We start from the raw sequence: 25,551 nt of genomic DNA, 5'->3' as shown, positions 1-25,551 counted from the left end.
TGATGATGACAAATGATAAAAGCTTTATTTATATCAACAATGCTTTACAGAACAACGTGTGCTATGCACATCAGTGTATTTCTGGATATAGCTTAATCAATACTCTGTAATACTTAAATATAGATTTTATGTATAATCCAAGGAGCATTTAAGTACCATAGGTCGTACATGGTCTGTCCCACAAATCCAGTATTATTTAGATAATAGATTTCCAAATAATTTATAGAATTGTTCTCATTTAACATTCTTGTTCACACGTAACAGTCATGCATTACATGCATGATTATTGTCACACTAAATAGAAGAGAAGCATTAAAATATGCAGGTCAGAGCCAGGGATATTACTTAATGACATGCCATGAAATAAACCAAAATACAGCAATTAATAATTATCAAAATACATAATTTACACTGTTGGAGACTACCAAAAGAGGTAAAACGAGACAGTTCCTGCCTCTGTGTCATGTGATAAGGGGTTCTGGAGAACTCAAAGGATAAACTCCTCCTGGAAGAAAAAAAAATACACTGGTTCAAGCATGTGTTTTGGAAACATTGTTATGATATCATATGTCAATGTGTGTGTAATAGTTTGCTTACAGTAGATGATATATTGTCAGAAGAATTAAGGCACTGCTATGGACTGCTCTCTCCTTCTATGTGAGCAATCCCAAGAACAGATGGTGGTTCCACCTCTACCAGCTGCAGAGTGGAGCCTTTGTCACCATCCACCATTCTGTTTTCACCATCCTGTGATGTTGAAGAGACACAATGTGCAATTACTGGAGATGTACTGCATCAGGCAACATGAAGAGGCAAAAATGAAGACTGCACTAGAATGTTTTATATATATATATATATATATATATATATATATATATATATATATATATATATATATATATATATATATATACATATAGATACCTATATACATATAGTTACTTTAAAACAACTATATTGGGTCCAAGTACAAGTCAAAATGTGTTGTTCCTTCAAGTTATTGCCCCTTTACAATACAATACAAAAGGCCTCGATGCCTATGTGTAGGAGCAGTAAAAGTACCTCTTTACCTCTAATAATGTATAATGCCCACAACCTTTACTGCATAAAGCATACCAAGAATAATTGGCACTGTCACAAGTTTGCCATCATTTTTAGACATACCGGAAAAATCGTTCTCTATATTTCACTACATAATAATAATGTCCACAGTTTGAAGTTCTTTTGACCATTGCTAAAGTTCAGGTAACGAGAGGTTACAGGGTACAGAAAGCCTAAGTTGCTCAATCTATTCTGTTTAGAATACCTTGGGTAAAACAAATTAAAAAACTGGACAATATTAAGTTGTAAAGAGCTCACAGCAAGTAGTTTATATTAAACCCCAGGCCTATTCAAGTCAGGAGGTTAGAGGAACTATTACACAGTATTCTGCTACTTTTAGGATGTTAGAGTTTTCATGAAAGTCAATAACTAGTCACAGTGTTCTTTGTGTAGATATTTAAATTAAAATTAAACGTATGCTATGCTAGCACAACTCACCTTGAGCTCAGCTAATTCCTCTGACTCTATGACTGTTGAGCGACTTATGGTTGGGGAGAAGGGTGGTGAAACAGGCAACGCTGGCCCATGGGTAAAGGACTGGCTCCTTTTCACAGCAGAACACACTGCCTGGGCGAAGCGGGATGGGGTTGCAGGAGAATAGGGCCTAGGGGCTGTGAAGCTTCTTAATTTTTCCAAGCTTAACCCTATTCTTGGCTCTTTAGATGGCAAACTGCTTTGCCTGGTCATTCGCATGATTGCCACAGTTTTACCATCCCCCTTAGGGCTCAGCTCAGCATTAGCAGCCCCTGTTGTCTCCTCTTGACACTGCACAAGAGGTGGATGAGGAGGGGGTGGCAACTTTGATCTCTCTGCACTTCCTTGAGTCTCCATCTGGCCGGACTCAGAACTTGCGCTGAGATTCTTTTCTGCTGCCGAGGTTACATAATACCCAGGTGTTTTTTTGTGCTGTGCCAAGCGGAAAGAGCCAGGCTTAGGTTTAGTTGCGGGGGGGATTTTCACCTCCTTGACCTCTGCTGGTGAACCTGCTTGAGATGCCCCATTAGCAGAGGATGAGGTCTTGTCATCTGTTTTAGGTAATCTTGTTGGTGACAGGGAATTAATGGATTCAGGTTGACTTCCATTAACAGTGTCTTGGGTAGTAGTAGTGCTAGTCAGTAAGTGTTCCCTGGGTATAGTAGAGTGCAGCTCACTTTTGTCTTTTGAGACGTCCGTCTGTCCCCCTGGTGCTGTGCTCTCCTCCAGCTGAAGAGACCCAATATCAAGTCCCCCTTCTGGAGCTTCAGGAGGCGCCTCCAATGTCAGTGCAACTTCAAAATATCTCAGCTTCTCCAGAGACTTCTGAGGCACGATAGTATACGTTGTCATCCCTACCTTGGGGATGTAGTCCCTTGTCAGCTCATTGGAAGGCTTGGGCTTTGGCTCAGAGTTAGTAGCATAAATAGATGGTGCCTTTGTTGTGGCAGGAGCACTTGGTGTTGAGTCTTGGCATGATAAGGTCTCCGGGGTGAAGGATAAGCCATGTTTGAGATCAGACGAGTCTACTTCCTCCGTTACAGTGTCCATATCTTTCTTTGCCACTGATTCAAAGGCAGGCACATTAGCTGAGCAAGGGACTTCGTCCATGTCTTGTTGTGGAGGCACAGGTGGTGGTGGTGGAAAATCTGTTTGCACTTGAGCATCTTCTCCATTGGGGCATGATGTGCTGGTGGCCACTAGGCTCTCCAACTGGTCTGTCTCATCCCGGAGGGTTACAGTGTTTGCCTGAAGAGAGACCTGCGCTTCCACATCCTGCATCACAGGCGGAGGAGGGAGGCTGCTGGGTACAGTGCTGCAATCACCCTTGACACTTAGAGGTGTAGAGTCTTCACAGATCGGGTGTTGGCTTACATTTTTAACTGGACATGGACCACTATCTGTATATAAAATAAATACATTAGTAGGTGCAAGAGATCTGCAGAACATATGAACATTGCCAGTATAATACAGAGTGCAAACCCACTAGTAACTGCCAGTTCAGATGAGTCCGTGCCATCAGCTGTTTTCACGTCACTCAGAGGTACAGGCTCATTCACTGTGCTCTGCAGTTGACTGTAAAAGTTAAGCAAAGAGAAGGAATTCAAAGCAATGCTAATACTAAAGTTAAAACGTGGTCGAGGGTAAAGAAGTAACACTGGAGTTCGTACTTGCCATCCGAGGACAGATCACGAGACTGATCTTCCCCATTTCTCTCGATGGGCGTTGTGGCCAGTAAATCTGAATCCGGGGATGGGGAATGCAGTGAAACATCAGCAGACGTGTTGAGGCTGCAGTCCTCTCCCTGGGTATCATTAGCAGTTGCAGACATTACAGAAGCAGTAGTCTCCTCTTGCTCCATGATCTCCTCCAGTGTGTTAGCAGCTGCACCGTCTGGAAAAACCATCATCATAAAGAAGACATGTAAAATCAATCACATTTACCGTACCTGGTATTATAAGTACAATGTTTCTAAGGTGATCAGTGCTTCATCCAACATTACATTCATTAATATTTTTAAGGCCATGTGCTGGCTGTAATGTTCAAAACAAAAATTGGAAATTGTATGACAATCTTGCAAAAAATTGGAGAAAGAAATTCAAACGTTATTGTTTTTTTGTTGTATTTGTGTTATAGTGTTGTTTCCACATGCGTGTAAAAAAAACAAGTTTCCAATTATTTATTTCAGTTATCATACACAGACATTCACCCTTTCCAATAAAATACTGTTACACTGACAAAATCATCTTTTACATCTCAGTCTCTCTTGTCTAGTTCTTAATTTAGCACTGAATGGAAGCACATAACAGAGCAACAGCGAGCAAAAGGAATTTCAAGGCTACAGCCTCTCACTGATCTAGGCCTCTGATCTCTATATCTACTGAGCAGCACAGGGCTGTTGGGGAAACAGCAGAGGAAATTATCTTTCTCTGTGAACGTCAGTGTTTGAAAAGTGGGAGGACGGAAATGGTGGTGTATATATGTAGAGAGCAGTCGTAAAAAGGCTGTGATGATTAGAACTTTCTATTAATGAGGTCTGGGAGATAAGAGAAGGCCACTAGTGAAGGGACTGTGGGTAATAAAGTTGTGAGATTTTGTGAAGAACACAATACAAGTAAAAATGTATAAAGAAAACAAGAAAAAGAAAGACAGAGATATGAAATTACAGTAATTTAAGGGAAAGTAGGCAAGGAGGAAAAGTGCTTTATTGATGTATGGACTGTACACAACACTTGTTTTTGCAATCATCATACACGCTATGGGATGAAGTGAGTTTTGTAAAAACTAGTAAAAAAAACCTCCACATACTGATTACTGAAGCCTCAACCTTTATGTTGATAGTTTTCAGATTTCTTCGACTGTGGATTGTCCACAGTAAGTAAAAGGATATTATTTCTGAAATGTAATAGCAATACTGTAGGCACCACGCCTTCCACTCACCTCTGCTGCATCAGTGTGGTGGCAGAGATGTTAAAACCTCAGCAAATAAAACCACAACTAAACACATGACGAACTAACACCAACGGAACATGAGAAACTAGGTTTGTATGAGACACTAATAATTTTCAAGTCTATAAGTCGTGATATTTCTCTCATCTTTGGGATTTTCTCTGTTTTTGCTTAAAATTGTTTTGTATACAGGAAAGGTGGAGCTTCCTTCAAAAGACAATTCAGTGAGGGTCAGATGTGTTTACACAATCACTGGAAAGTATGTCAAAGCAAGTTAATTATACTCATCCAAGGAGAAATACGAAAATCCATCATGTACAATAATCTGGAATGGAGCTAAAATGACTGTTTTTTTTAACATATGTTTGTGGCTTTGATTTAAAATAAATAATTCCAAAGGTATTTGAATAGGCACTTTGATTTCTAACTATATAAAGTGATTTGTGCATAACATATGAGAGATAAAAAAAAGAGGTAATTAGAGACAAAAAAGGCAGATGAAGCTCAAGAAGTAAAACACTAAAAGAATGAAAAAAGGCAGTATAGGAAAATACATACATGGATTTTCCGTGCTTGAACCACCATTTAGTTGACAATATCTATTTATCCTAACAGGGCCGTTAACAGCCGGTGTTCAATAATGACCACTAGGAGGCACACCAGTCATACAAATTGTAATCTTAAGTTGCAAAATTGAATTCTTTTGTCTTTGAAACCAAAGTACACAAGACAAAATATCACAGTACAGGCAATATTTTATTTTCAGCGCAGCAGTAAAACAATCAAATTGTCTGAAGAACTATAACACACAGCTGTCCCACTGTGTAACCATGAACATTAATAAATGCAAACAGATACAAACCTTCCAAACTTTCATCCAGAACAACTGTTTCTTGGACCACAGCACTAGGGGACGTGGGGGGTGGAGGAGCTTTGCGTTTAGTTCTCTTTAAGGAAGACTCTGCTGAGGACCCACGACTTAAACCAGCCATCTATAGTACACACCAAGATTGTATATAAATCACAATCAATGTATCTGAACACAGAGATCACAAGTCATTTAGCTACAACTGCTGACATGTTAATATTGACTCACCTGGTCACTGTCCAGCTGGGCAGTAGGTTCAGAATGAAGCCTCTGCCGAGAGCTGAAGTCCAAGGGGCTGCTCTGGGACACCACAATTGGGGGTGGGGGTGCCCGTCTCTTCTTTGGCACATCGGTGGGTCGTGTAGGGGAGCGGATCGGAGACGAATTTGAAGAAGGTAAGGCCATGCTAAGAGGTCGAGGCTTGCTCACGAGCACAGGAGAAGCCGGGGCACTGGCCGTCGTTGCCTTTAAAGAACAAACATCCAATCAGAACAAGATAAGAGGCCTGTTCCCAAACAACATAGTGCACGTCAACCAATGGCAAACCAAAGTCAACAAACCTCCCTCTGAACATTTAAAGTTACTTTCTGATACAGCTGTATATTTGCATAATTAGGATATAGAGAAAAGTACTGTATTACCGGGTCAGATTTTTTCTTGCTTTTTCTAAACTTGCTGAAGAGCCCTTTGTTTTCTTTCTCTTTCTGATTTTTATCTTTGCCTGGCATCACTGCTCCTGAAAAAAAAACTGCAATTGTAAGATATTATCGGTCATAAACATGACAGTTCTGTTGATATAAACCATGCAATTTAGAAAATGAAATACCTGCATGTGTTGGGGAGGCTGGACACACAGTTGAAGCAGGTATTCCTGCAAAGCCAACAAGCATGAGACCAAGCACTGTGTGTTTGATGTGCTAAAATATCATGCCATATGCAGCAAGGTTTGATTCTTTGAATATTTACCTTTAGTGTCTCTTGCATAAACTTCCCTGATTGCATAATCATTTAGAGAGCTGGACAAGTCCAAAGGGGCCAGTGATTGAATGTCTCTCCACAGAACGGTGGTTTCCATGTCAAATTCACATTTCTCACAGATGGCTGGTAAGTGTTCAGCCAGGGGAATGCGAGGACTAACTCGTAGTATAGTTTTCTGGGTCTTTCTATAGTTTATCACCATCCGAACAGTTGCCTAGGGAATACAAAAATGTGCCACTTTGATCAAATCCGTTATCTTACCATGAACAGCAAATATTGGTGTGTACTGCATGTGTCAACATGGTGTCATGTCTGTAATATACCTCGGGCATCTGAGGATATGTCTTCTTATTTTTATCTTCCCCTTTAGGTTTCAGTATGATCTTCTCTGCATCCAAAGTTCCTATGAGAGCATTGGGCTTGAGCTTGGTGTTGTTCTTGTTGGCAGTGACGAGTTCTAAAGTGTGGCTGGATGGGTTTAGGTGATACTTTGCACAAAGAGTCACTAATAGATCCATCAGGGGTTTGCTGAAAGACACGGAAGACACAATAAAGCAAAAACAAAATAATGAGTTTGGCATAAGAGGGAAGAAGTGAGATGAAATCTGGTTAAGTGACAATTGCACAATGCAAAATAGAACATTATGACTGAAGCAATTTTGAAATCAAGGAAAATATGTATGACTTGACACCATTATTAAATGAATCGGTAATTAATCCAGCGCTTATCGTTTAGAGAAAAAACGTTTACATTTTTAATTGGAACAAAACAAAGAAAATGTACAGTCGTAACAGTAGTCACATGGAGCTCTCCTGACACTAATAATACAGTTAAATATAAAGCCTTTAACTTAATCCTCAAAATAAAGTGTTCACTCTGTTGTGTCAGCATTTAGAAAGGGTTTAGAGGAAGAAAATAAGGTAAAGAATTCAGCGTATAATCCTTTTACATTGGATTGTTCTTTTTAAGAGGCCAAGGTGCAAAGGACACCCAGAAAAGAACATTGTGAGAAAGATAATGATATCTTAAGTAAACTCTTTTGACTCATAGAAGGACAGACAGACCTTTTGCTAAAAACGTTGCCATACTAGTATGTTGGGACGTTGACCTGCAGGTTGTTCAGACCTAGCTTAAGATTTGAAGAGTAAGAGTTGTGTGTTCTGATCGCACTACAACATGCTATCAAGAGATAATATTTGGAATTTGAGATGAAAAACAAATTTAATCCTGTCTTACATCATTTGGTGAGAAGACAAAAATGAAGAAATGCAATAAATGTTATCCCTAGTACAAATATTAACTAAAACCACACATTCAACTGCTCCACCTTTGTGACTCAGTCTGACTGGAACTGCACTTACTGTGATGACTTAATCAGATATCATGATGTTGAGTTTAAATACAATATTGGAATGGTTCAGTATGAAAAAATACACAATGTTGTTATTGCTAAAATTGCATGCCAGTGCTCTAACTGTACCTTCCATGGACTGTGGTCATTTCTTCCACTCCGCCAGGCAGAACCACAACCAGGGAGAGGTCTGTATCGATAAGGTTCTCCTTCTGGTCCATGGTTAAGTGAAGGGTTCCTGGGTACCACTGGGAGAGTCCTGGCGGGGATGGTGCTTTGCTTTTGGTCGACACCCTGTAGTTGGACAAGAGAGTGCAAATTATTCTCAGAGTTGCTTTAGTATTTGTTATAAAAAAATCGGACTATTCATAAAACACAAGTCGGATAAATTAATAGTTTTGCGAAGACTGGGATTGTTTTTCGACTCATGTGTGTGCATTCCAAAAAATACTAATTGGAATTGTCTCTACTATCTCAGACAATACTCTGATTGAAAATCAAAGTGCAGCAGACAGCATGAAAGGAATCCTTTCTTCCTCAGCTTTTAGAAAGCAGTGAGGCTATTACATGTCGGAGTTCAAGTCCACTTTGCAAACAAGTCACAAGACAACCAGTGGACAGATTTACTCATTGAGCCTGAAGAAATGGCTCTGAATGGACAGACATGTGAGAGTTTGTTAAACTATAGACTGTTTTTCTTCCCTATGTTGTAGTCAAATTGATTTATAGTGCAGTGTGTGTTGTTTTTAGTGGAGAGGCGACACCTCTATACATTAGTGAAGATCACTTGGTGAGCTAGGATTTAGTTTTCAGGGTGACTAACTATACAATACACATTTCAGTTTTGAAGGGCGTTTTTGAGTGTTTGTCTTGGCTCAACATTCCTGGAAACTGTGTCAATACAGTGTGGGAAAGAGCAGTCATGTGACAGTAACCGACTAACCAGGTATACCACACAAAACTGTAAAAAGAAAAAAAAAATTCACAGCCCAAGATATTTCATATAACACTGATTCCATTCATTTCAGGATATTCTGTAAACTGGCCATCAGTTGGACAATGTTGGTAAATCTGTGACGCATCAGATAACATTGTTCTAGTAATGCCTCTGAGAGGTGGTGAATCATAAAACCCTGCTGTCGGTAAACAAAACAAAACATTTCATTTGAACAGGGTCGTCATTATAAGATTTTAAGGCAAGCCAGGACACATTTTGTTTCTGTTGCTGTTCACTTGAAATTAAAAGCTACAGATGGTTTGATAACAAACTAAAGCAACACCAGTTTGCATCAAGTCAGCTGAGGTTCACACTATTCTACTGTAACGTTATCAAGTTGTTCAGTGGGCCGAGGAATCAATAACCTAAGAGACATTCAAGTGTCACTTCCCTCATTCTGCAGAGAGATAAAACAGGCATGTGCAGACCCACTGCCTTGAATTATAGCCTGTAAAGTCTCTGGTGGGGGCACAAACAGAGGAATCCGAGCAATGCAAGGTCACAGGCTGCACGGAGGCACGTCTAGCGAAGGATTATTAGGTCTTGCTATGGGGGCGGCTGTCCTCAAACACAGACTATGACAAATAAAAGAAAAACACACCGACAAACACACACACACACACACACACACACACACACACACACACACACACACACACACACAATACATAGAAGATCAGGTATGCTGCATAGATAAGGCAGAAACTCAAATGTGTCCTTTTGCTTCGTAGAAACATCTTTTGACAAAACATTAAATAACTTTGGAACAGTTCATGTTCCAATAAACGGCAGTAACACAAAGTAATGCACAAGGGTGACTTTACACTGCACCAGAAAGAAAGGGTATGTCTTAGGTGTTTCTTTGACTATGTTGGCTTGAGAGGGTTAATAACTTTAAAGCTACTACCAGAGGGAACTTACTATCATAAATACAACTTTAATGGTGATTTATTTCAGTCTTAAATAGAAACTTTGCGAGTTTAGAAATCAATCTATTATCTTGTCATGTGGACGAGAAGCTTCATACTATACCATATTCATAAATAAGTCTGTGGTTCTCTAGTAAAGTGGGCTGTGATAAATAACACACACCTGGGGGACAACAATGAGGATGACAAGTGAGGGTCACACTGTTTATGACCTGAGCAGGACCATGTTGTTTTCTGACAGCTAACAATACATCACACAGCTCACAAGTGAATAGTGAACACATTTAACAATTTCCCACACAGCCACAGTTGTATCAACAAAGTTGTTAAGATTTTTCTCACATAATTGTTTGCCATTCATAAAGGAACTACATGGCTTTGAAATGTGTACTATACTATATACTGTTGTAACTGACAATAAGGGTGAGCCAGACAACGGGCAGCACAATGATTTGAGAAACTTCAAGAAGGCCTGAGGCAGCAAAATAAACAACAACAAGCAATAAGCAGTGAGACACAGCAGAAACACACTAGTTTATCAGTTCATCTTTAATAATAACAGTCCAGTAGCCAGGATGTTAAAGCCACATGATCTAGCACAGACATTAACGAGCAAACCCAAATAATACACTGTTAACTGTTTGCATTTGTTTCCTTTCCTTTCTTTTTTTTTTTAAAGGAAGTGGTTTCTATCTCACACACACACACACACACACACACACACACACACACACACACACACACACACACACACACACACACACACACACACACACACACCAGAACAGAATCAACAAACTTAAACAGTAGTACAAGTGAACCAAGGAGTAGAGTTCAACTGCACACAACTCTCCTAGGGACCCCTGGACTAGGTTGTGCCAGCTATTACTACATCAAATATCCAGTTTAACCCATTAGTTTGTGTGCAAAGACCTTCACAACGTTGAAGTTACAATTAGCTAGTTTCAAACTCGCAATTTAAATAATCGGATTGTGTCTGTTAAACTAGGATCTGTTACAAACTTTAACAATAAACATTGCAATGTCCAGAAAAGGTCACTGTATTATCATGAGCAGTAACATACTGTAACCCCAAATACAACAGGAGGCCAAACAATATATTAAACTACACTGACAATCTTTTGCATGATACATATGGTTTTATGAATATTGACTGCATCTTGCATTTTTTTTTTACCAAAGGCACTTTACAATGTGCCTCTCATTCACCCATCCATACACCAGTCCTGTTATAGTATTTGAGATATATATTTCAAAGGGGTCATGTACTGAGTGTGATCAGATGCAAGCTGCTTAGTTGTGGAAAGACCTTATTCTGAATAAGGCTGAGTGCATCCTGTGTGACTCTACTTACCTTATAAAGGCTCCAACTAAGCTGTCAGAGCAAATGAAGGATTCTACAAAGATAAATAAGAACAGCAAGGTTGCGAAAGTCTTTTGTTCCTACTGAGATGTGTTAAATGAGAGGGATAGTGTAAAAACGGGACAGGATTCTAAGGTTTTTTGGTCAGTGCTATGTGAAATAGTAATCCTTATGCAATACGTTTAAATTATTGTTTTGGTGGTTTGCCCACAAATTAATTGTACGGTTCGGTTGTACCGCTCTCATCGACCTGGTTTCCAGCAGCTGCATCGAAGCAAAGACAAGACAAAATAAATCCACTGCCAATCAGACAGTAAACAAAGTTAACCAGCTGGGGAAGACAGACGAACATCTCGTAAGCAAATGTGAGACATTGTTTTCAGGAGTTGCTGGAGACCAACAGGAGTTAGAAGGGATACCTTCTTGGCATTCTTTTTCCACCTGATTAATGTTATCTGGATGCTAAAATGTGAGCCATAACAACGTTTAAAGGGAAGGTTCCCTTGTCCATTTTCAGGGCCAACTGTGTCTATCAGCTTGTTTTGGAGTCCATCTGTTTTCAAGTGGATGAAATCTTTATTGGATTTAGTTTTTCAACATAACTGATCTGGATGAGTAAAGGAAAGAGTAAATACCTCTAAAAAATTGCCATGACATTTGCCTGCTGATATTCATTGCCAACAGAGGATACAAAGTATTGATATTACCACACAATAAGATCTCCACTTCGCACATGGAATTACATAATGTCTAAAACTAATTTCTAAGTGCATAGATGCTCCTGAGAATGGTACACTGAAGCATAACATGTAGCCCCCTGAAGGGTATAAAAACAACACAAATGTCAGTATGTTGTTCCTTTTATTCAACTCAATCAGCCAGTAGTACAACATGTAACTCTACCACTGCAACAGTATCACTGCCACCGATAAGAATCATCAGCGGTGCTTTTACTGATGTGTTGAAAGGTAAACCTGATCAGATCCCTAACTCGTCAGTTTAGAAGGGTGTAAAAAAGTAGGAAAGAGAGTGTTAGATGAATAATAATATATAGATTATACATTGTAGGTGTGGAACTACCAAATATGACCATGAATGATGCCAATTCCCTCCACTTATGTCAATACACTATCTAAAACAGACCCTGTGATCCCCAGTGGGTACAAGGTCCTGATTTCATTTGCTATTTATTTGTCAAGTTATTGTAACCCTTTTAGCACAGTGTCTAAAATGTTTCCTCATGCTTTCCCCACATGCTACTGACAGATTTCAAATTAAGGCTAAAATGTAACCCCTTTTAGCCATGTGATATTTGAATAAGCTCGAATGGTGAAAAATAGTTGTGCCTCACGAATCAGGGTGAGCCAGTTCTTCCAGCTGGTTTCATCAGAGATTTTATCAAGACACCTCGAGCAGGTGACAGACATGGACACACAGGCCGGTTTGTTTGTGCCATCCTGACCTGTGTTTTTTCAGAAGCACAAGGTGCTGCTGAATGAGTCGAGGCGTGTTGAAGCTTGACTCTGCTGATGCCTCATTCACAGGGTTTCGCCTTGGAGGTCTGACACTCACAAACAAGCCAATTCAATACCAGAGGACATGCTTGAAAGACTTGATCACAGACAGGAATAAACAGGCCTCCAGTCATTGTGCCATTTGTTATTTTTCATAATGAATGCAAACAAATGGACTCCGAAAAGTATGAAATATTAATAACTGTGATATACAAGGCCTGCACGCCATGATGTCATGTTGAACAGCTTTATTAATATCTAACTAAAGTAATCACAATGACAAAGGAAAACAAATAAGATGTGAAAAAATACTTCAAATACTTGTGTGCATATGTGTGAAAAAGACACATATGACACGTGTGACTGATAATGACAGAAGGACACAAGCGAGAGAGAAAGTTTGACAGATTCTGGGAATGCATATATATATATATATATATATATATATATATATATATATATATATATATATATATATATATATATATATAAGATAATCATAATATCAGCAGCAGTTAACCAGCTGAAAGAGGGAATATCCAAATTCCTCGCATTCCATTCCATTTTGTTCCAGCTGGCATGACTGTTACCAGAAACATTTCAGTTTAAATCGATTTCCAGTCTATCAAATAAAATCCCTTCAGGCATATCATGGATCAAACGTAGCAATGAGCAGATGGGAGCTGTCCATAGAAGAAACCAAACTCAAGAATTTGTAGAAATTGTACTTTCAATGAGGTTCTGAGGAGGTGGTTGAATTAGCAGAAATGCTGAACGTGGTATATTAGCAGCTGCTTGGTAGCAGGACGGCACCCACTGGAATGGTGGTTGACGTACAAACAAACAAACAAGAGACCCTTCCGCTCAGTCACAATTTCACACAGATTTATTATTTTTTTAAAACAAAGGCAACAATATAATGCTGAGATGACGAATCACTCCCAGAACTACCAGCAGCAGCTTCCTAGCTAGCTGTACAGTCAAATGTAAACAGGCTCAAACATGCCCAACACACACCTTCCACTTCAGGGCAAAACACATAGACTGCGAGAGGTCGGAATAAAAATGTTTGGTACAGAAAAGATACTTGACGGCCCTCACCAACACTTTTAAAGTAAGTCAGTGAGAGACTACTTGACTAGTACTAAGAGAAAGAACCAGAAATGTAAAGAACAGGTGTGACAGACCAGCTTTTCCTCTCAGTTTGCCAACATGTCCTTTCATGCTCTTACCTCTTTGTCTAAGGTTGTCTCAGCTCAAATCATTTCCATTCTGCTGTGTATCTCCCATGAGTAGTCAGACAGACTAAACTACCAGCACAACTTCAAAAGGCCCACCTTTATGCCACGCCCAGGCTGTGACATCAGAAATCTGTCCCCTCTACCTCAATCTTGTCAAACCCCTCGCTGCGTCTCCAAAAGCTCAAGCTCACAGTGTGTAAGTGGCACTTCCCCCGTGGTCATGAGCAGAAAGGTAAGCAGCTTTGCCTCCCTGTGCAGACATGAACCTGTGGGCGGGGCCTGTTCAACAGCGTGCTCAAACACCCTGCAGCATGGGCTCAGCATTGGTATAACTTAGACAAGAGTTACTTGCTGTATTGATTATCGTGTTTAGTTTTAAGCATGCATGATACTTGTAATCATGCTGGTGATGATGTGATCATCAGGCTACTGACAGACTAAAAGACTTCACCCCGTCTCCTAATCTCATCGAGTACTTCACCTGTGTTTGCTTTGTATTACAATAACCACTGGCAACTTTTCACAACCGCACCTTACTTCTACAGAGCTGACTCATCACAGAATTATGTAAGAAGGCTTGTCAGTCGAGCACAACGATAATGATAGTTAAACAAAGGCATGAAATAACATACACTGGATGTCCTAATAACATACACTGTATGTCCTAACAGTAAGCAGTCCCTCACATTTAAAATGTGATGGTTTAACTATTTATTCTCTGAGATAAAATTCAAAAGAGAAATGTGACTAACACACAATTCGTAAGTCAATAAACATATTCATGGAAGTAGTTAGTAAAAGCTGTCGAAAGAGGCTGTCAGCACCTCGCACTTAACTCCAGGCGGAAAAAGCACCACCTTTGGAGGTTTTTTTCTAAAACTGTCATTATTAAGTTATTCAACACTTCATTATAAAAGCTTTCAATCTAAAATAGCAAAGCAAAGCAAGCTGTACACCGACTGGTACGGAAGCAATAACTTTGACTTTCCATTGTGAAATAAGTGCTCATTGCCAGCGCGTTATCAGCAGCACACTTTCACTTAAGAATGTGGGGCCCATTCTACAAACACCACCAACAAATACCACCAGGCGATAAGGAGGTGGAGTGGTGAATGGAGACGTTACTGTGTATGAGCATGGAACAGGGCCAGAGGGGGTGGGGGTCCCTGAGGAAAGGCAAAACTCAGGGCCAGCGCCACAGCTGAATAATTTGGTGAGAGGTCACTCACAGTAAACACAAGCTTTTTAAAGAGGGTCTGGAAAGGTCATTACTTCATAAGCACTGTGGGATGGAAGGAGATTAGGGAGAATAAGAGCACTGGGACCCTATGAGAACTTCCCACTTCCTATGTGTATTGTTTATTATTGCAGGCAAAACAAAAACTTTTTTCCCACAGCACAGGCCTGGGCACACTCAAACTCTCAGGGCGTCTTAACCATCATTATGTTGAATTCTGACATTATTATCTTATCAATGCCGCGTGTAATATCCGTTTGTGGGGATTCTGTCTGTATTATTGCTCCCTGTGGTGCCCCCCTACACAGTATGTTGTACAGTGTCTAATACTACAGCAGATCCAGGGTAAGATAGCAGGTCTGCCAGCCAGTTAATTAATGAGATTTGAGATTACATGGGTTGATCTCTTAGTTCCCCTAAACAATGCCCCCAATCAGCAGATGGCATTTTACTCCGTGAACTGGGATACGCTACGGTACATTACCCTCACTTAATCTCAGAGCAGCTCAAATATGTTGACCCATAATTATTGCACCAAACATATGTGTCTTTATAAAGTACTTTTGGAAGTAACTTGGTAAGAGAGAAAGCTCCCCTTGAGTCATAATTCTAACCATCACACTGCATCCTTTCATGTGAAACAATGCAGCATTGTCTGCAGTGGGGCAACTTTCAAAAGGCACAGCAGCATGCTCCTCTGCTCATCACATGAACTGAAGTTTATAAAGGGAGAGTGCAAAGAGGACGTCTGCACAAAAACAGGCACATCCAGTATCTAATTGTATTGCTAATAGTGTAAACAGAAAAGTCAGTGTCGCACAAACAGCAATTTCATTCCGTCTTAGTTACACCCAGTTTTACAGACAACACCACCATTTGCATCTTTCAACGTCATATATCCTTAAACTTTCTCTCTGAAAAGAGTAAGTGGCCTATACTAACTTTAGATGCACCTCTATATAGCATGAACTAAATTCTGAAGATCAAGTGCAAATTCAACATTTCAAGCATTTTGAAAGTGGGATGAAGAATAAATGGAGTACTGAATGCAACCGAAATTATTTAATCAATTTTCATTTTCTGGGGTTAATTTATGTTAGTGGTCTCCTTTTTTGTGAGGTTTTCATGTTTCTATGTGTTTTTATGCACCAGGACATCTTGAGGGCCCCCACTCAATGGGATTATCTTGGATAAATAAGGGTTAAAATATCCTCACTAAAATGGCTAGTCGCTGTTTGAGTCATGCCATGGTTCATTAGCTTGCTACAGATTATGATAGGAGACGATAAGGTTTATTATATTAGCATTTTACCAATCTGATATTGTACAGATGTACCATATAGGGCTATTGTAGTAATACGCACAAACACCTGGGTGGATACAATATGAACATATGCACAGTGACAGTGCCATCTAGAGCACCATGTCAAGGTGTGCACTGTATCATACTTGGCCTTTATTTTGTTATATTGGTTTACATTTGGATGGATGATTTGTCAATGATTTGATAATTGCTAGACAGCTTGCCAAAGGTCTTGTTAAACAGACCTGTAGTAAACTCAAACAATGCCATTCATGACTGGCCTGGCCTTTTTCTATAAATATCTCATCTAAACAACACAAACACTGATAGTGGAGGTCAAGAAACTCAAAGCAATTTGTTCCTTTGTTGCGTTTAATGTTTGAATGTTATTGGAGATAAGTAAAAGTTCCTATTGAGAACACACAAAGGACTAATTCATGTTGGGTCATTCTGAATGTTGCACAGACTGAGAGTGGGAGGCATCCAACTGTTATGCCCTGGACGAGCGTAACAGAAACAAAGAGGACCCAGGATTCCATTTCAGGCAGGATCTGTGCAGCAGATCTATTCAAACAAGCTGTTGTGCACAACAGCATTATTAAATAAATACATAATAATATCTATTGCAGAGATTTAAAAAAAAACAAAAAACAATAACAACCAACAAACTATGTTTTGTAATCCAGTGAGAGCTATTATATTCACTGGTATTCACGGTCAGTGCGTTGGCTTCAGTGTGGTAACAAAGGCAACCCATTATTCCCTGTCCCCTGGATGATAGCCATATTGTCTGTTTTAGCCCTGTGAGGCAGAAAGCTTCCATAAAACATCCCATAATCCAAAGACACACCAGCTCATTGGCAGGACTAGCTTTCTGGGCATTAATGTGGATTTTTCTCTCACTTTATTGCATCTAGTGGGTGGATATCTTTGAATGGCATCCTTTATCTTGCTTTTCAAGCACTGAAGATCGGAGTGGGCTCCCTGAAGGCAGCATAATGTAGACTCAATTATAGGTTTTCCTGTATGAAGAGAGCTGTGTTTGGGCTTTAGTATACTTAGAGATGCCTAAGTTGTTGTGATAAGTCACAGCGAAACCAAGTGACTGTCAATATGTTTCAATGTGACATGCCCACTTGCTTCCAGAGTCTACGTTTGGGCCAGCCATGGTTTCCATCTGTAGAGTCATGAGAGCAGCTGTGCCCTTGGACCGCCTGCATATTTGGAAACAGCTGTGGGGATTCACAATACCTTAACTAAATCCACATTCTGCCCTGAGGAAATCCAGCCATGTGAGATCATGGTTTAAGGTGTGTCCAATTAGCGGGGCCAGCTTTAAAGAGCACACTGTTTGATTGAGGAATTACAATGAATTGTTGTTGATTATTGCGTTGAAAATAAAAGATCCTCTAAAAACTACTTCTCTAAAGACCACAGTAGAACAGAAGCAAAGAAACACTTTGTAATTCTGTTAGGACTACCATGTGTTAAATCCTGACCCGTGTGTGTTAGTGACGTCTCTGCTTGGAGAACAGCCAGCCCAGTGATTCTCGCAGATTCAGTATTTGGATAACACACGTAGCATAGCTTAGGGGGTCACATGAAGTCTTCACATATGACTGCATTTGGAAAAGTGAGATACAGCCAGTTTATTAGCTCACAATATTAGAAGAACAAATAAGGCAGGGGACACGTGCCTTCCCCGCATGCCCCCGAAACGTATGGAAGACTGCGGTTTACTTTTCCAAATAACAGTCAAACCACTCAGAGATTTAGGTTGTCTGCTGCTCTCCATTGCCAAGGAGTGTGGCTGTGCTCCTAGATTACACAATGCTTATAAAATATGATTATTCGTCATACCAAGAGAATGGTTTTCTTTTTCGTTTTTGTATACTGGCACATGATTATGTTCCTGAATGCTATTTTTTACAAATGGGGAAACCACAATATACAGGGCAGGACTGGAAACTTTGCATATAGCCATCATGAAATACTGGATTGGAAACTAATCATGAGTTCAAATTCTCCATCATCTTTCATTTAAATCTCAAAAACTCAAAAGATCTCCTCTGGATACCAGAGGAGTGAGTTGTGACTCTGTAAAAAAAGCTCTGGAAACTCACTCCCCCTCTTTTTAATGATTCCATCCACTGAAACTCAAGCAGCTGACATCATTTCTGAGTCCCTGAACCAAAACTGATTCCATCATGTCATATACTCACAGTGTTTTTTAATGTGATTTTCTATGACTATTGGTCATGACGAATCTGTATTTTATAGAATATCAGTTTCAAGCCCAGTGAACGCATGATTTCCACAAGAAAAACCATCAACAGACTCATCACAAAGTCAGAATGCTAAATACTTCCCATGACCTCTACATGTGGTCAAGGCAATTTCTCAGTACAACCCTGAGAGCAGGAAATGAGGAGAGTTCAAAGGTTAAAATGTCTGCAGCAACTGTGATTCCACCAAGATGTACTAAGGGAGAAGAACACTATTTGAAATTTGCATTATTTTACATGGTTGGCATTATACATATATACCTTTATTAGCATAGGTCAGAATGGGTCAGAAACAAGCTGGTTGCCTGCTAACCATTATTGTGTCCAGCACCACCAGTGCCACCAGTATTCTGGTGGCATTTTCTTGGTGAAAAAATGCCTTTCATATTATTGTTCATACTTTAGCTGTTTTATGTTTATATTTTCTAAACACTACTTTTAGGACCATGGAGGTTTGGTTTGAATAAAGATAAATTATGAGTACTAGTTCTAAAATGTCCAATAAAAAAAAAGCTACTGGACACAATTCTAGTAGGTCTAACAGCTTTTCTCTATAATTGACAAATAAAACACATAGTTATGACAGCTGGTAATCTACATACCTCAGACCAGAGCTCCGTGGATAGGGCTGGGATCCATGATCATCCATGACGAAACTCATTGGTTTCACAAAATCGCTCCGACTGGTCAAACACAGACAAAAGGCACAATTCATTTTAGTAACAGTTTACATATCAAATGTTATAAAGGGTACCCTAACCTGCTGCTTTTTAAGTGATGCAAACTGGCAAATACTGAAATATGGGCGAATCCCACATGAGGTCATCAGTTTTTCTGTCATATGAACCGTTTTTTCCTTCATTTCTGCTGGATATGCGTGCAAACGAATACACGTCATTACAATGTCTTACCATGAATGTTGTTGGTTTTCGAGGCGGCTGTCAACTTCCATAAGTCTTTACATCGAAAAAAAAACGAGTTGAACTCCACTACAAACAGATTTTGTTTCGATAAGTGATCCGTTATTCCGCTCTGAAGTTTCGGGGTTTTGTTGTGCACCTTTTACGCAAATCACTCCGGTGTGGTTAAAAATGTCCACCTTCTTTTTAAATTACAAAGTCTGGCATATCTAAAGCATTTTGCCTCCGACACTGCCAACTTTTCTCTGCTCCAAAACACTTCATCGCAACATTGAGCTGTAAAAGTGGGGCGTCTCTCAGATCCAGTTTACCTTCCCTCCAGGATCCCGATGAGGCGCCGGCCATACCGTTATCCAGCCCAGCGCCACATCTGGGCACAAACATTGAAAGCAACACACCAGCCCAACCGAGAAAAACAACGCAGTCAAAGTCCCTCTTTCATATAGTTTGAAATGTCCTGGATCAAAACACATCACCGTTGTTGTTTTGTACTTCCTTTTAATACAAGTTTTATATTGTATACAGCGACATCGTGTGGCTGAATATGGAAATGACCATTTACCCTTCAGTGATACAAATCATTCTGAATTATGAATATCAAAACAGACAATTCATTTAACAAAAAAACAAACAAATTAAACTCATCCACGTATCAAATTTCCCCAAATATATGCAGACACCTTAACATTACACTCAGATGTGATGTTTGACGTTTTAATCCAACCACATGGCTATTAAAATGCTCCTATATAATATAAAGAGTGGCGTAGTGGTCGTTGACGAGGTGGGTGTATAATATACTTATTATATTATTGCCTACCAATAATATATATATATATATATATATATATATATATATATATATATATATATATATATATATATATATATGTCGCTTATATTTTATATTTTAGATACAAGAACATTAGTGAAGTTTGGTACTTGTGTTGGGCAGCAAGATGTGGTTCACAGTCACTGTTCCTGTTCATCCCACAGGTGTTAATAAAGTTGAGCTCAGGGCTCTCTGCAGGCCAGTCAAGTTCTCCCACACCAAACTCAATAACACATTTCTCTTCGGAGCTTGCTTTGTAAGCACGGGCATTATCATGTTGACATTGGAAATAAATAAACTTCCCCAAACTATTGCTCTAAAGTTAGAAACATGCTTTTTTTCAGCACGTACATTTGGAGTCAAAAACTCACAAACTGTTAAAACAATACAACCCATTCAGTTTGTTGTAGGCTGCCTAGATCAGAAAACATGTGAATCAACAAAACATTCAGAGTTGGCTCCCCCACCTATGTCACATGACATGTACGCCATGAGTCATCTTGAAGAAACAGGTGCTAAAATGGAGCGTTTCAGACAGAGGTTGAATTCAGGAATAACCAGACAGAATTTCATACAGGTGGTACAGTGCCAGAGACATTGGCATCTGCACAGTAGAACATCTCCTCGCCGTGTGAGCAATCCTGAGGGTAGAGGCCCGTCATGATCAAACCGGTGATCATGACAAACACGCCAATCAATATCAAGATGACGGGGATCAAGTTTTCACCCTGGAACCAGCGGCCGGGGGACAGTTTGAGGAAGCATGCCGATGGAATGATGAAGATCAGAGGTGTGGCACTCAAAACACCCTGGATGGTAGAAGAGAACAACATGAGGGTCAAATTCAACACTCACATGCACAAAACTAAATGAAAATGTAGATACAGGTGCAGACTGCCTAAGCTAATATCACTTACATTCAGCTCCAAAACAACTCCCAGACAATCATAGGCCAAAGAGATTGATGCGCAAACTGCAACTATGAGAAACGTCATTGCCAAATGTTCCACTTTTGTAAGATCCCGACTGCAAAAAACATTGGATAACACCTGAGAAGATGAAAAAAAGAGAGGGGTTTCTCATGCACACATTTCTTCACATGCCGGATGTGGACCTGGACAAGCTTTTACAGCTGACATTGTTGTACTGGTACCCACTCAGCGGCTCTGCAAGAGCAACTGGGACTCCTTTGGCTCTAAGCCTCAGAATACCACTGTCCCTCACATATGTAAACATTTAGCTGGTAAATTCTTAGGTTGGCGTATGAGAAAGGATCACTCACCTCTCGCGTAACAAAACACTCCAGTGGAAAAGTGGTTATGATGCTGAGGCCAAAACAGAAGCGACCAAACGTTGCCAGGTTATCATTTCTGCAGTAGTTCTCAAATATATCTCCTAAAAAAAAAGGTGGAAGTATGAGATGATAAACATACATTTGTGATATTAAACAAAAATGACTGTAGAGGTGTGCATTTTTCTAATGTTGCTACCTTGTGTGTAGCCTGTGAAGGTTGTATAGCCAGCAACGGCAAACGCAGCACTGATTATTAACGCAGATCCTACAGACGCGTGGGTGACCCGGGACCAGTTCGCTAGCGTGGGGTGCTCCAGAGAACCATAGATGAGAAAGCTGTTGTGGTGGCAAATAAAGGCTAGAAAGACACACAGGAGCGGAACATAGACATACTATGAACATACATAATAACAACACTGTCATACTTAAACCTTAAATACTAGTTTACTTGGTACTTTGTCTGAACCAAGAGGGCCTCTTCCCTAACTGCAGAATGCATTTGATGATCAACTGATCATATCCATTCCCTTCAAGACTGAGTTCAGGTTACACAATACTGTATGCCCCATCTAAATGACTTCCTTTGTAGCAGTGGTAGACATTATTGTCAAGGCACTTGATTCAAGGCCAACACTTTCACCACAATGTGTGTAAAAGCCTTGTTGGAGTAGACTCACTCCCTCATTCAGAAGGAGATGACAACATGCCGTATGCTGAATGGGTGAGCTTGTGTATTGAAGCTGTGGGCTTCGGCTCTGACACATTTAATGGTATTAAATTAAACTGCTGGAAACAGGATTCTTACCATAAAGTGAACGTCCATGTTGTGAAACAAAAATGATGAGCTAAGTGCTTCACACCCCTTCTGTGTTGATGTAGAAAGTACTGACCTCTCTCAGGTGTATGGTGCTGCATTTGATCTCTTTTCCCAATTAAGGGGCTTAGGACCCCTTTCATTCTGCATGAGTTCTAGGTTTCGTGGGTAATCTGTCTTTGTTTATTTGTTTCTAACATTGATATGTGTCACATGACGCTACGTCATTGGCATCATGCAGACAAACTCACCAAAAGACATCACACCAACTGCCTGAATTGCATTCCACTTTGCAAATACCCATGCATTCTCTGTAGGGAGGCTAGAGAGTGGTATTCACATTCAGTCATCAAGGAACACAAAAACACATGATTATGTTTGTATAATAGTATTTAGTATAAAATAATGAAAAAAAACCATTTCAATTTAATTCCCTACGAATAAGTAAATTGCTGATTATTCATTCATACATTTGGGGTCCAAAGGTAGCTGCTCTGATGATTACAGTGATGAGGATGGCAAATGTCAGCACCATTGACATGAAGGACACCTGGTAACGCAGACACAAACACACACGCGCACACACACACACACACACACAGACACACACACACGTTTTACAGGCAGCTTTAAAATCATTAAAGGACACTGTGTAATAACCAAACGTACCTTCCCAAGTTTCTCTATGTTTCGATAAAGTGACAGCGGCATTGTGAATGCAAGGGTTGATAGCAAGATCACAAAGTGACGCTCTGCAAGTATGTGATCTGGACCTACTGTAAGCACAATACATGACAACATATATTTAAATCATATAGATGCACTAGAAATGTTGACGTGTATGATTGATTGCATGGTGCTTCTTATCTTTTATCTGAGATGGAATACACTACATGCAGCATACCTCCTGGTATTCTCTGAAATACTTTGGTCAGTGTGTCAGCAGTTGTGATGTTGTAGCTAATCATAGCTGAGGAAGAAAACAGAGGTGAAGTATCATTATAGTAATCATGCATATTTTTTTTTCACAATTTTTAGATTATTGCATACATTAAACAACTCACCAATGAAAGGATAAAGGAACTGCAGTCCAGATAAAATCAGAAATCCAGGGAAACCGAATGTGCTTTTCACCAGTGACTGATAACTGTTTGTCCCGGACAGGTTTCCTCCTTTAATTAGTAAGATGATTGAGTAGTCTGCCATTAAATGCAAACATAATGTTAATAGTTTTCTCATTTGATCAATCCATGCCTCCATAATTTAAAAAAATTACACCTTTCATATACCCACCTGTGATGAACCCAACAACTACCAACAGCAGAAGGCCAAAGGGGAGTCCAGCCTGGTTCAATGCATATGGTAAACCTGGTTAAAAAAATGTATATATATATATATATATATATATATATATATATATATATATATATATATATATATATATATATATATACATACATACATACATACATACATACATACATACATATATATATATATATATATATATATATATATATATATATACATACATACATACATACATACATACATCATACATATATGTATATATATATATATATATATATATATATATATATATATATATATATATATATATATATATATATATATATACACACACACACACACTGCATTTTAAAGCAAAAAAAGTGTTACAGTTACAACCAATAACAAGTATTTAAAAGGCCGTGTTGATGCTCTGCTGTTCTGTGTTTTTCGCGATAATGAATGACTCAGGCATTTTTTGAGGATGAAAGAGTTAAAAGGGGGAATGGGGGGCAACAGGCGCTGGTCATATGATATGGAGGGTTTACCGCTGCAGGGCTTGAAGGGTATGAAAGCTTCTCTTTGTTGCACAAAAAATACTATTACATTATTTAACTGAAAAATCTCCGGATTAACACTTTTTCAGCACATAATCAAATTATACATTTGTCAGGCAAAATTGGCTACTTGACTTGTGAAATGGATTTACCTATTATTCCAGATCCTATAATGGAATTAATGAAATTAAAACACGCAGATATCATTGAACTCCTTGGCTCTCCGGGCGCTTTTTGTTGGGGAATCAATGGGGTCCCTTCTTCGTTGTTAAGCTAGAAAATAACCAAACCGAGCAGTAATTAGAAACAACAACAACAACAACTGTCTGCCTGCTGTTCTACAACAATAGCATCACTTACTTCCTGAGCCATGTTGAGCACCTGCTGTTCGCTGATGAGGTTCCTCTTGGTCCACGTCTCCTCCTCAGTGTTTAACTCTCATGTTTGCGGTGAACAAGGCGAAGTTTATGTATACATATAAAAACAACTGTCAATTCCACCGAACCAAAGTCTTGAAACATCTCAACAGCGCCTCCGGTCGGTCGTATACTATTCTCTGGGGTGAAATTGGGCTACATCCCTACAGAGCTAAGCTCCTCCCCCTGGCATCCAAATAGCCCCCTGGCACTTTTCATCTACTGTCCTACACTGTCCGACCTAACAGAGCAGGCTCCTTTGTTCAGGACTATTAAAGAAAGATGATAGTACATTTGTATTTCAAGCAAGAGTTCAAAATATCGTTTCATGTAGAGAATCTTCCTTTTTTTCTAATTCTTCAGTGTCAAGTGGATTATTATAGCTTTAGTTATTCTGGTTAAATGCAACTTGCAGTGTGGCATTATTACAGCAAGCATGCAACATATGAAATCATGTACGTAAATAAAAATAAAGAGATGGTTTGCCTAATAATGAAATTGCAATGTATTGTATTGAGCATGTAAGTTATTATGTACATATATATATATATATATATATATATATATATATATATATATATATATATATATATATATATATATATATATATATATATATATATATATATATATATGTATATAAAGGTCATGAAGTTTAGTCTGAGGCAAAGTACTTTGACTAGGGCTCCCTCTCCTCATAAATCTCAATTTAACAAGAGAAACCTGTATGCATTGTATGTGATGATAATAAGCAGATGTGTATTACATAATATAATTTGAACACTGCTGCAGACAGGTGCTTATACAACCAACTTC

At 39.3% G+C, this 25,551-nt stretch overlaps 2 protein-coding genes across 3 annotated transcripts; both read right to left on the bottom strand.

Annotated features, from left to right (window-relative positions):
- cobll1b (cordon-bleu WH2 repeat protein-like 1b) lies at nucleotides 1–19,977 on the bottom strand. 2 transcript variants are annotated; one of them, XM_068573258.1, is made up of 14 exons: nucleotides 19,524–19,977; nucleotides 19,215–19,295; nucleotides 7,852–8,016; nucleotides 6,694–6,898; nucleotides 6,359–6,584; nucleotides 6,219–6,263; nucleotides 6,034–6,128; nucleotides 5,621–5,857; nucleotides 5,387–5,516; nucleotides 3,246–3,468; nucleotides 3,062–3,150; nucleotides 1,540–2,975; nucleotides 598–747; nucleotides 1–505 (listed from the first exon to the last, which is right to left on the bottom strand). In XM_068573258.1, exons 1-13 carry the CDS (start codon nucleotides 19,562–19,564, stop codon nucleotides 634–636), a joined length of 3,087 nt encoding a protein of 1,028 aa, XP_068429359.1. In that variant the 5' UTR covers nucleotides 19,565–19,977; the 3' UTR covers nucleotides 1–505; nucleotides 598–633. The 2 variants fall into 2 exon arrangements, with proteins under 2 accessions (XP_068429359.1, XP_068429360.1); XM_068573259.1 differs by lacking the exons at nucleotides 19,215–19,295; nucleotides 19,524–19,977 and adding an exon at nucleotides 13,779–13,982.
- Nucleotides 19,978–20,429: 452 nt separating this feature from the next.
- slc38a11 (solute carrier family 38 member 11) lies at nucleotides 20,430–24,811 on the bottom strand. Its single transcript, XM_068572834.1, has 12 exons — nucleotides 24,680–24,811; nucleotides 24,472–24,592; nucleotides 23,766–23,840; nucleotides 23,537–23,671; nucleotides 23,377–23,442; nucleotides 23,142–23,248; nucleotides 22,943–23,022; nucleotides 22,724–22,794; nucleotides 21,855–22,016; nucleotides 21,647–21,759; nucleotides 21,282–21,413; nucleotides 20,430–21,173 (listed from the first exon to the last, which is right to left on the bottom strand). The coding sequence occupies exons 1-12, from the start codon at nucleotides 24,689–24,691 to the stop codon at nucleotides 20,934–20,936; spliced, it is 1,314 nt and encodes a 437-aa protein (XP_068428935.1). The 5' UTR covers nucleotides 24,692–24,811; the 3' UTR covers nucleotides 20,430–20,933.
- Between the last annotated feature and the right edge of the window lie 740 nt (nucleotides 24,812–25,551).

This window comes from Clinocottus analis, unplaced genomic scaffold (genome assembly GCF_023055335.1).
Source record: "Clinocottus analis isolate CAN_PGR_092001 unplaced genomic scaffold, fCliAna1.0.p SCAF_12, whole genome shotgun sequence".
Taxonomy (NCBI): Eukaryota; Metazoa; Chordata; class Actinopteri; order Perciformes; family Cottidae; genus Clinocottus; species Clinocottus analis.
The sequence above is the reverse complement of the archived record's forward strand: the minus strand, read 5'-3'. Positions and strand labels throughout refer to the sequence as shown.